General features: G+C 34.9%; 1 protein-coding gene across 1 annotated transcript in view; it reads left to right on the top strand.

The window, feature by feature from the left end:
• Nucleotides 1–13,432, top strand: part of LOC149785976 (popeye domain-containing protein 1-like) — a 153,615-nt gene that overhangs the window by 110,938 nt on the left and 29,245 nt on the right. Inside the window, exons 3-4 of the mRNA XM_089976236.1 lie at nucleotides 578–692; nucleotides 9,868–10,147. Of these exons, the coding sequence (XP_089832362.1) occupies nucleotides 578–692; nucleotides 9,868–10,147 (395 nt within the window). The remainder of the gene's footprint in view (nucleotides 1–577; nucleotides 693–9,867; nucleotides 10,148–13,432) is intronic.

The raw sequence follows: 13,432 nt of genomic DNA on the forward strand, positions 1-13,432 counted from the left end.
AAAGTAATCTATGGAAGGTGGCCATTATTTACAGGTAAATTTGTTTTAGCATAAATTAATTTTTGGAAGGTGGCCATTATTTACAGGTAAATTTATTTTAATATAAATTAAATTATGGAAGGTGGCCATTATTTACAGGTAAATTTGTTTTAATATAAATTAATCTATGGAAGGTGGCTATTATTTACAAGTAAATTTGTTTTAGTATAAATTAATCTTTGGAAGTTGGCCATTATTTACAGGTAAATTTGTATTATGTATCACTGATATCTGTGGAAGCTGGCCTTCATACACATAGTGTCCTTTGCTATAGTATGTTTGACTTTGTTTTTGTATGAAAGTATACAAGACCAAACACTTTTAAACTGTCATGCCCAGAAACTGCCCATTATTCCCAGATATATCTTCTTACAATAAGAATTCAAGTGAATGTGCAATGCAAGGGTTAAAATCTGAAGATTGCTGTTTTTTGACATTTATCAGATATTTACAAAGCTTAATTTATCAGTCATGTGGAAGACACTATACATCATTCTCACATTCAGTGACTCAAATTGGAAAATTTGGTTTGTTACAGGTTAAAGGTTACATATGAAGGTCTCTATCTACATTCTATAATGGGCAACCAGTTTATTGACTCACCAGAGTATGATGCTTTTCTTCACCATGGCAACTGGAACAGTACTTTCCAGGTAAGACTAAATTGTGTATTTGTATCAGGTATCATGAAATAGTCATTCACAGCTTGAGTGTACACTTCTGTGTACAGGTGGCATCAGTACAGCCAGCATGTGTGTCACACTGTTATGTAGATGTGACATCAGTAGACTTACAGCATGTGTGTCATGCTGTTATGCACAGGTGACATCAGTAGAGTCAGCATGTGTGTCATGCTGTTATGTACAGGTGACATCAATAGAGTCAGCATGTGTCATGCTGTTATGTACAGGTGACATCAGTAGATTTACAGCATGCGTGTCACACTGTTATGTACAGGTGACATCAGTAGACTTACAGCATGTGTGTCATGCTGTTATGTACAGGTGACATCAGTAGACTTATAGCATGAGTGTCACACTGTTATGTGGAAGTGACATCAGTAGACTTACAGCATGAGTGTCACACTGTTATGTGGAAGTGACATCAGTAGACTTATAGCATGAGTGTCACACTGTTATGTGGAAGTGACATCAGTAGACTTATGGCATGAGTGTCACACTGTTATGTGGAAGTGACATCAGTAGACTTACAGCATGAGTGTCACACTGTTATGTGGAAGTGACATCAGTAGACTTATAGCATGAGTGTCACACTGTTATGTGGAAGTGACATCAATAGACTTACAGCATGAGTGTCACACTGTTATGTGGAAGTGACATCAGTAGACTTTACCCAGTTTATTACATACTAATATGTGCTATCATTTTTGGTTTTTAGTAGTTAATGTAATACCTATGGAAAACAATGATGCATAACTTTCTTATCATTGATCCTGCTTCTAAGATTGTATATGAAGTCTTGTTGGTAATTGACAAATCCCCAGAACTGAGATAACCAGACCTAATTATTAGTACATTTTCTGTAATACTGTACATTGAAACTTCCATATAGTTTGGACGACAAAATAAAATTAATTCAAATTTTATTTCATAAATTTTATTTAGTGCAAACTGTCCAGGTATCAAAATGTCAAGGAAGCATATGTTGGCCCATCAAGCCTGTCAGTAACATATATGACAGTAATATGGTACAGTTTTATAGCTGCCTTAAGCCACATGATAATGAAGGATCATTGCATCATTTTATCTGTCATGGCAAGGATCCAAACATATAGCTATCTATAAGGCGCCATAGAGTGGTAACATAGATCATTCCAATTGATTTGTAAAACAAATGACTACAGACCTACAGTTCTATTGGATTGATAACTCAAGCTTTCATCTTGCCACATTTTCAGTCATATATAAAAATAATACAAAGTATTTAACTTTAGTGATCAACCTACATTAGCCTTCCAAACAGTCTTTTTGAAACAGAGAAATTTTGAACAGAGGAAGTTTTCTCTTGTATTTCCTTGACTGTGTATGGTTACCCTGATGAAGGTCTTGTGTTCCATTGACTATGTCTGTGTACCCTGATGAAGGTCTTGTGTTCCATTGACTGTGTCTGTGTACCCTGATGAAGGTCTTGTGTTCCATTGACTGTGTCTGTGTACCCTGATGAAGGTCTTGTGTTCCATTGACTATGTATATGTACCCTAATGTAGGTCTTGTGTTTCATTGACCGTGTCTGTGTACCCTGATGAAGGCCTTGTGTTCCATTGACCGTGTCTGTGTACTCTGATGAAGGTCTTGTGTTCCATTGACCATGTCTATGTACCCTGATGAAGGTCTTGTGTTCCATTGACTGTGTCTGTGTACCCAGAGGTAGGTCTTGTGTTCCATTGACTGTCTGTGTACCCTGATGCAGGTCTTGTGTTCCACTGACTATGTATCTCTACCCTAATGTAGGTCTTGTGTTCCATTGACTATGTCTGTGTACCCTGATGAGGGCCATGTGTTCCATTGACTGTGTCTGTGTACCCAGAGGTAGGTCTTGTGTTCCATTGACTGTGTCGGTGTACCCTGATGCAGGTCTTGTGTTCCACTGACTATGTATCTGTACCCTAATGGAGGTCTTGTGTTCCATTGACTATGTATCTGTACCCTAATGTAGGTCTTGTGTTTCATTGACTATGTATCTGTACCCTAATGTAGGTCTTGTGTTTCATTGACTATGTCTGTGTACCCTGATGTGGGTCTTGTGTTCCATTGACTATGTCTGTGTACCTTGATGAAGGTCTTGTGTTCCATTGACTATGTATCTGTACCCTAATGTAGGTCTTGTGTTTCACTGACTATGTCTGTGTACCCTGATGTGGGTCTTGTGTTCCATTGACTATGTCTGTGTACCCTGATGTGGGTCTTGTGTTCCATTGACTATGTCTGTGTACCCTGATGCAGGTCTTGTGTTCCATTGACTATGTATCTGTACCCTAATATAGGTCTTGTGTTTCATTGACTATGTCTGTGTACCCTGATGCAGGTCTTGTGTTCCATTGACTATGTATCTGTACCCTAATGTAGGTCTTGTGTTTCATTGACTATGTCTGTGTACCCTGATGCAGGTCTTGTGTTCCATTGACTATGTATCTGTACCCTAATGTAGGTCTTGTGTTCCATTGACTATGTCTGTGTACCCTAAGGTAAGTCTTGTGTTTCATTGACTTAGTCTGTGTACTCTGATGTGGGTCTTGTGTTCCATTGACTTTGTATGTGTACCTTGATGAAGGTGTTGTGTTCTTTGTACTGTGTCTGTACCCTGATGAAGGTTTGTGTTCCCTTGACTATGTTTATGTACCCTGATGAAGGTGTTGTGTTCCATTGACTATGTTTGTATACCCTGATGAAGGTCTTGTGTTCCATTGACTATGTCTTTGTACCCTGATAAACGTCTTGTGTCCCATTGACTATGTATGTGTACCCTGATGAATGTCTTGTGTTTCATTGACTATGTATGTGTACCCTGATGTGGGTCTTGTGTTCCACTGACTTTATATGTGTACCCTGATGCAGGTCTTGTCTTCCACTGACCATGTCTGTGTACCCTGATGAAGGTCTTGTGTTTCATTGACTATGTCTGTGTACCCTGATGTGGTTCTTGTGTTTCATTGACTTTGTATGTGTACCTTGATGAAGTTGTTGTGTTCTTTTTACTGTGTCTGTGTACCCTGGTGTAGGTCTTGTATTTCATTTACTATGTTTGTATACCTTGATGAGGGTCTTGTGTTCCATTGACTTTGTCTGTGTACTCTGATGAGGGCCATGTGTTTCATTGACTTTGTCTGTGTACCCAGATGAAAGTGTCATTTTCCATTGACTGTGTCCATGTACCCTGATAATGGTCTTGTGTTCCTTTCACTGTGTCTGTGTTCTCTGATGAAGGTCTGTACAAGACTTGCCTGTGTCTGTGTACCCATATGAAGGTATTATGTTCCCTTGAATGTGCCTATTTACCCTGATGATGGCCTGTGCAAAACTTGACTGTGTCTGTATACTCTGATGACAGTTGTTACAAAACTTGAATGTGTTTCTCTACCCTGATGATGATCTGTAAGGACTTGAATGTGTCTCTATTCCCTGTGCAAGACATGACTGTGTCTGCATACCCTGATTATGGTCTATGCAAGACATGACTGTGTCTGCATACCCTGATTATGGTCTATGAAAGACATGACTGTGTCTGCATACCCTCATTATGGTCTATGCAAGACATGACTGTGTCTGCATACCCTGATTATGGTCTATGCAAGACATGACTGTGTCTGCATACCCTGATTACGGTCTATGCAAGACATGACTGTGTCTGCATACCATCATTATGGTCTATGCAAAACATGGCTGTGTCTGCATACCCTGATTACGGTCTATGCAAGATGTGACTGATATTCTGTATAAGAATGATATGTTATCCATAAAATTAAGAGTTTTTGAACAATGACATTGACCTATGACCTTTTATACCCAAACTGCTAAGAATCATATCCTGTTGGTTATAAATGTATTTTCAAATTCAACACATGCGGAAGATACAATTTTTTAAAAACTTTTGTCTGCAAAACATTTTGTAGGATGCTAGGCATGCATTTCTTTTGTGAAATACTTTAAAGGTGACCTTTGACCCCATAATACTTTAAAGGTAGACCTGAGACCCCATATCACTTATCTCAAAATACTTTAAAGGTAGACCTGTGACCCCATATCACTTATCTCAAAATACTTTAAAGGTAGACCTGAGACCCCATATCACTTATCTCAAAATACTTTAAAGATAGACCTGAGACCCCATATTACTTATCTCAAAATACTTTAAAGATAGACCTGAGACCCCATATCACTTATCTCAAAATACTTTAAAGATAGACCTGAGACCCCATATCACTTATCTCAAAATACTTTAAAGGTAGACCTGAGACCCCATATCACTTATCTCAAAATACTTTAAAGGTAGACCTGAGACCCCATATCACTTATCTCAAAATACTTTAAAGATAGACCTGAGACCCCATATCACTTATCTCAAAATACTTTAAAGGTAGACCTGAGACCCCATATCACTTATCTCAAAATACTTTAAAGATAGACCTGAGACCCCATATCACTTATCTCAAAATACTTTAAAGGTAGACCTGAGACCCCATATTACTTATCTCAAAATTATTTAATACAATGAATTATGCAGGATCTGAAATATTTGGCTCAATGTGCCTAATGGTGTAAGGGATATTTAAATTTATATATTTATGTCAAAATGTTACCCTTATGCCATGTACAGCATCCACAGCTGCTGTGACTCAAGTCCACAAAGTAATCCCCATTTTGAATCACTATTGTTCTACCATTGTCAAGCATGAAGTATTATAGATTGTTTTCTGATTGGCTCAGTGGGTAGAAGGGTGTCATGTTGGTGGATGTAGCAGTTGAAATATGTCTTCACCATTTTACCAAATAAATAGGAGATCATCAAATACCAATTTCTTTATCAGAAAAGCAAAAGACACAGTTTGAAGTAAAAGGCTATATGAATATGTGCAGTCACACAATATAATATCAGTCACATAAATAGAACAATAGAATATCAGTCACACAAATAGAACAATAGAATATCAGTCACACAAATAGAATATCAGTCACATAAATAGAATATCTGTCATGCAAATAGAAGTCCAGTCTCACAAATAGAATATCAGTGACACAGAAAATCAGTCACACAAATAGAATATCAGAAGTTATCAATTTTATTCTCAGGTGATAGTGAAATGAACAAAATTGTTTTTAAAATTCACATTTCTCTGAGAGAAAGAGCTATGTAGAAGAATGACTGCAGACAGACAACTGCATCAGCAGATAAATACAAGGTGGAGTCAAACAGGTGGTCTATTGTCCCTCCCCTGAAATCACTGCATTACCACATTATTATTAATTTAATGAATAAGTTTAACTCTGTATTTACAGACAGGTATCAATTAATTTAACTTGATATTTACAGACAGTTATGAATTAATTATTAAACATCACTCATTATTGTTGGGTTATAATTGGGGCTATTAAATATGACACTCTAAGTCAGATAAGTTCATGTAATATAAATTATACCTTTCCCATGCAGAATCTGAAATGATCAATTATCATTAGTCCAATTGTCAAGCTTGTTCGCTTGTAATCAATTGCTATTCCATAATTAGGGCTGTTAACTTTGTTCCTTATTAGATGGTTTCATGTAATTTGAAGGACACCTATGTATCCATCTGGCCAATGTATTTAGTAATAAAATGAACTACCTTAAGAATGAGAATATGATACTGACAGGTCTTTGGTTTGGCAACTAAAAGCCCTCACATTTCTCATTTATATCCTCCTTGGGAAAAAAAATAGATGAAGGAGTTACATTAAAGAAAGAGGAATATTCACTTGTCAAGGTTATTTGCTGGCTTGTCAAGGTTATTTGCTTATTTGATTATTGATGAGGATGTTGAAATAGCAAATACATTCGATTATTGATGAGGATGTTGAAATAGCAAATACATTTGATTATTGATGAGGATGTTAAAATAGCAAATACATTTGATTATTGATGAGGATGTTGAAATAGCAAATACATTTGATTATTGATGAGGATGTTGAAATAGCAAATACATTTGATTATTGATGAGGATGTTAAAATAGCAAATACATTTGATTATTGATGAGGATGTTAAAATAGCAAATACATTTGATTATTGATGAGGATGTTGAAATAGCAAATACATTTGATTATTGATGAGGATGTTAAAATAGCAAATACATTTGATTATTGATGAGGATGTTGAAATAGCAAATACATTTGATTATTGATGAGGATGTTGAAATAGCAAATACATTTGATTATTGATGAGGATGTTGAAATAGCAAATACATTTGATTATTGATGAGGATGTTGAAATAGCAAATACATTTGATTATTGATGAGGATGTTGAAATAGCAAATACATTTGATTATTGATTGAGGATGTTGAAATAGCAAATACATTTGATTATTGATGAGGATGTTGAAATAACAAATACATTCAACAAGTCATCATAGTCTCCTGAATTAAGAAACCCATTGTCAACTTTAATGACAATGAACTAAGAAATTTCTAATTGGACAAAATTCTACTTGACAATTTTTTTATCTCTGCAACACCAAATGAAAAGTTTTTGAAATTTTCGCAACAAGGAAATAAACAGGTCTAGATTATATTGGACATGATCTCCAGATATAATACCTGATAGCATAACTTACATCTCCAGATATAATACCTGACAACATAACTTACATCTCCAGATATAATACCTGACAGCATAACTTACATCTCCAGATATAATACCTGACAACATAACTTACATCTCCAGATATAATACCTGACAGCATAACTTACATCTCCAGATATAATACCTGACAGCATAACTTACATCTCCAGATATAATACCTGACAGCATAACTTACATCTCCAGATATAATACCTGACAACATAACTTACATCTCCAGATATAATACCTGACAGCATAACTTACATATGTAATCTAAGCATATCCACCTCAATGTTTTCTCAGATATGGAAACTGGCAAAAAGGCTACCCAATTTACAAGTCTGACAGCATAGAAGATTTCAATAACTACAGACCCATATCTGTCTTACTAACTCTGTCCAAGCTACTTGAAAAACATGTTCATGACAGTCTTTTGATATACCTTATATCAAACTATAACGTAATTCACAAAAAGCTATTACGGTTCAAAGAAAACAGCTCCTATGAGACAGCCTTAGATGACAGATAGATGGATTGCTGCCTTAGATCAAGGAAAACTAGTTTATCTTAGAAAAGCTTTAGACCTTGTTGATCATGTATTCTTATTGAGCATTTATCAAAAGACAACTCAACAACTGATTGCTTTACATAATATATCACATTAAGAAAACAGTGTGTCAAAACATATGGCAGTTTTTCTAAAGAAGAACTAATTGCATGTGGAGTACCACAAGGATCAATCTTAGGTCCACTCCTCTTTATCATTTTCATAAATGATCTGCCACTGAAAATAGGTAGCTGTATTTCATCAACCGACATAATGCAGATGATACATCAGATTTCAAACCACAAAAATCTGACCTAGAGGTCTCCCTTCAGATAGCCTCACTCAGAATATGTTCCTAGTGTATGGAAAATTGCATGGAAGTAAATGCAGACAAGACTAATGTATTAATGATTGCTAACAAATGAAAGAGAGCAAAATTGGAAAATACCAATTTTAAGTTGAATGACAAAATCTTAGTGGTGATAATTGACAACAATTTGCATAGGAATGAACATATTAAAGTCATATGTCATAAAGTCAATTCATGTCTGTGGTTATTTAGCAAGATAAGGCCATATCTATCAACTAAACACAGGTTAATATATTACAAATGCTATATGCAACCATACCTACACTACTGTAATTTTATCTGGTTAAGTACTTCTGATAAGAATATTTACAAATTATTCTACTTGCAAAAAAGAGTCTGCAGACTCATCATAGATAATGCTGAAAACATCCCAAATGCAAGGAATAATAAATGCTGATTTTAAGTGAACAAATATTTTTGCGAAAGGCTAGACTTATGCACAAAGTTTCAAACAATATGGCCCCAATATATCTCTGTGAACTATTTCATGCTAGAAAACAAGGCAACACTCCCATGTCAAGATAATTTCAGCAAACCACCTTTCCATTCTAACATCAAATAGGGAACTCATTAAGAAAAGTTTTCATTATTCACGAACACTAATTTAGAATGGAATTCCAAAGAAAATTAGAGAAAGTACAAATTTAAATGGATTTAATTGTAATTTAAACCTTGTTGTCTCGCTACTTTTGTCCTGTATAAACACTATGTACCCAGTTAAGATAATTTCAGCAAACCACCTTTCCATTCCAACACCTAAAAAAAAAACTCTTTAAGAAAAACTTTCAATATCCAGGATCAGTAATTTTGGACAGAATCACTAAGGAAGTTAGAGAAATCACAAATATGATTGCATTTAATTATAATCAAATTAAATGGATTAAAAGTGAGAAATATATTACAACTTAAAATATAAATTCGCTAACTTTTTATTTTGTTGTCTCACTACTTTGTCCTGTACTATTTACAGTGTACCTTAAGTTGGATTTTCTGTTTATTATATTCATCATTAAATATAGTTTATTTTTAAGGCTGTGTTTGTGTGTTTGTGTGTGTGTGTGTATGTGTGTGTGTGTGTGTGACTGCATACATGTATATTGAATGTAAATATAAAGAGGGACATGAGGAGGAATTGTGTCACCCCCTTTAAATAAATTTATCATTATTATTGTTATTGTTATTATTATTATTATTATTATTATTAAAATAACTTTATTAAACAAAAGCAGTTTTATTGGTATTATTTTTGACAGTCACACTGCTAAGCTATGTTACTAAGCAACTTGGGTTCCCATTGTGATGTCACTTGGCTGTTTCCTTGGAAGTCACATTTTGGTAACAATAAAATAACTATATCTCCAAAACCAGTGATTGAAAATGTGTCAAGTCATCGTAGTGCAAATGAAATATCTAATAAATTATAATCCATGAATGCTGTGTACAGCATTCAGGTCTACCTTTAAACTAAGGCTTAATCTTGTAAGAAATTGTAAAAAAACAATAAACACAAAAACAATAAGCAAGACAGACAGAATGGTTAATCAGCAATTTTTCACCCAACTTGTTAAATTTTGTTGAAGATTACCATCACTGCCACAGAAGACAGCCTACTCCTATCATGGCCACACCGTCGCCTCCAAGCCTTTCTTGATGCAGATCCTGCCTTTGCTCATGTCTTTAGACAGATGATCAGCAAGGACATCAGCCAGAAGCTTTATTTGATCCAGGAAATGCTTATGGCCAATCCTAACTACATGCAAACCCTTGCCAGTCGCCGTTCCTCCATGGTCAATCTCCGTAACAGCATTGTCTCCAGCTCCAATGTCAATATTAGCAAGTTGAGTTGCTTTGGGGTCAATGGTAAGTTACTGTATCCATTTGATGTCAATGGTAAGTTACTATATCCATTTGATGTCAATGGTAAGTTACTGTATCCATTTGATGTCAATGGTAAGTTACTGTATCCATTTGATGTCAATGGTAAATTACTGTATCCATTTGATGTCAATGGTAAGTTACTGTATCCATTTGATGTCAATGGTAAATTACTGTATCCATTTGATGTCAATGGTAAATTACTGTATCCATTTGATGTCTTTAGTAAGTTACTGTATCCATTTGATATCAGTGGTAAGTTACTGTATCCATTTGATGTCTATAGTAAGTTACTGTATCCATTTGATGGCAGTGGTAAGTTACTGTATCCATTTGATGTCAATGGTAAATTACTGTATCCATTTGATGTCTATAGTAAGTTACTGTATCCATTTGATATCAGTGGTAAGTTACTGTATCCATTTGATGTCTATAGTAAGTTACTGTATCCATTTGATGGCAGTGGTAAGTTACTGTATCCATTTGATGTCAATAGTAAGTTACTCTGTCCATTTCAGACAACTTTGCAACATAAAAACTGTTTTGACTCTGTCTCAGGCACAAAAGTCTTTGTGATGTAATTAATTTTGTGTAACTTGTTCCAGCAATATAAACTATTAATTCTCTACAGCTAAGATGTCAGTGTGGTGTTGTGTTTAAGAAAACAAAGAACTTGGAGGAAGCCAACAGGTATAAACCATTGTACATTTCAAAGTCTTCTATCAAACCTCAGCTCCCGGAGGTGCAAAACAGGCATGTTACTATGTCATCATTCAGACACTTAGCACTTGGTACTATTAGGAGTACAAATTCAGAGTGATGACAAGTAGATACCATAGCAGGAAAAGAATTTCTGTTGTAATTGTTAGCTAAAATCTCCACTCCAACAAAAAGTCCTGAGATTTCTCATGAGAATGAACATGTGTGATAGACAATACATCTTTTATGCTGTAAAAACCATTATTATGCTCACAAAAATTATTCTGAATTCTGATTGGCTGGACAGGTCACACAAACAGACTCACAGCAGTAATACGACATATTGGTTTCCTGAATAATTTCAGCTCTGCAAAACAACATATTCATGCTCATGTTGAATATTCTACATTGATATTTGAATGTAATAAAACAATAATCACTCAATACAAAGCTGTATCCACATGTTGAATATTCTATGTTGATATTTGAATGTAATAAAACAATAATCACTCAATACAAAGCTGTATCCACATTTTGTATCAGGAAAATATAACATAAGGACACATAGCTGTCATCATGCCAAAATGTTCTAATAAGTCATATCAAATGAGTTTTACCATTTCAAAGTATTTTTAGCTTTAAAAATTGAAAAATTTCAGAGTTAATTGAGATTTTGTGAAAGGTAAGATTGAGCTCCAGTCTAAGTGTGTGATACAGAAATATGGATTGAACGGCGGTATTGAATGTTCAGTCAACCATGTAAGTTTATAGCATATATCATACATTATTTTAATGAGTTCTAAAATATAGATGATTGTATTAGCCTCATCTTGTCATAGTTCACAGCTGGATTAAATAATGTTTGGAATTTGTCAAAGACCTCAAATTGTAATAGCATATTTAGATACTTTGTTTCCTCATTTGGAATCGGAATCAACCTTTGAACATCAACACAGAGCTAGATTTGCCATTACTTAATGCATTAACAAGTCAGGGTCAGTGCTTTTCATTTATACCTACAAACAGTGAAGACCCTGATCTGCCTTTCCTTATGTGATAACAGACCTGATTTTAAGTTGTTTGAAATTGTTGTGAAACCTTTAGTAACTCGTACTGGTAAATAGAGTTTTATGAATCTCTAAGAAGTAACTTAAGTTTGTGATCTGTATTACACCTGTCTGAATTTTTAGGAAGTCACTAAAGTTTGTGATCTGTATTACACCTGTCTGAAGTTTTAGGAAGTCACTCAAGTTTGTGATCTGTATTACACCTGTCTGAATTTTTAGGAAGTCACTAAAGTTTGTGATCTGTATTACACCTGTCTGAAGTTTTAGGAAGTCACTCAAGTTTGTGATCTGTATTACACCTGTCTGAATTTTTAGGAAGTCACTCAAGTTTGTGATCTGTATTACACCTGTCTGAATTTCTAGGAAGTCACTCAAGTTTGTGATCTGTATTACACCTGTCTGAATTTTTAGGAAGTCACTCAAGTTTGTGATCTGTATTACACCTGTCTGAATTTTTAGGAAGTCACTCAAGTTTGTGATCTGTATTACACCTGTCTGAAATTTAGGAAGTCACTCAAGTTTGTGATCTGTATTACACCTGTCTGAATTTTTAGGAAGTCACTAAAGTTTGTGATCTGTATTACACCTGTCTGAAGTTTTAGGAAGTCACTCAAGTTTGTGATCTGTATTACACCTGTCTGAATTTTTAGGAAGTCACTAAAGTTTGTGATCTGTATTACACCTGTCTGAAGTTTTAGGAAGTCACTCAAGTTTGTGATCTGTATTACACCTGTCTGAATTTTTAGGAAGTCACTCAAGTTTGTGATCTGTATTACACCTGTCTGAATTTCTAGGAAGTCACTCAAGTTTGTGATCTGTATTACACCTGTCTGAATTTTTAGGAAGTCACTCAAGTTTGTGATCTGTATTACACCTGTCTGAATTTTTAGGAAGTCACTCAAGTTTGTGATCTGTATTACACCTGTCTGAAATTTAGGAAGTCACTCAAGTTTGTGATCTGTATTACACCTGTCTGAATTTTTAGGAAGTCACTCAAGTTTGTGATCTGTATTACACCTGTCTGAATTTTTAGGAAGTCACTCAAGTTTGTGATCTGTATTACACCTGTCTGAATTTCTAGGAAGTCACTCAAGTTTGTGATCTGTATTACACCTGTCTGAATTTTTAGGAAGTCATTCAAGTTTGTAATCTGTATTACACCTGCCTGAATTTCTAGGAAGTCACTCAAGTTTGTGATCTGTATTACACCTGTCTGAATTTCTAGGAAGTCACTTGAGTTTGTGATCTGTATTACACATGTCTGAATTTCTAGGAAGTCACTCAAGTTTGTGATCTGTATTACACCTTTCTGAATTTTTAGGAAGTCACTCAAATTTGTAATCTGTATTACACCTGCCTGAATTTCTAGGAAGTCACTCAAGTTTGTAATCTGTATTACACCTGCCTGAATTTCTAGGAAGTCACTCAAGTTTGTAATCTGTATTACACCTGCCTGAATTTCTAGGAAGTTACTCAAGTTTGTGATTTGTATTACACCTGCCTG

Source organism: Sinohyriopsis cumingii, chromosome 12 (genome assembly GCF_028554795.1).
Source record: "Sinohyriopsis cumingii isolate HCF-2022 chromosome 12, ASM2855479v2, whole genome shotgun sequence".
Classification (NCBI taxonomy): domain Eukaryota; kingdom Metazoa; phylum Mollusca; class Bivalvia; order Unionida; family Unionidae; genus Sinohyriopsis; species Sinohyriopsis cumingii.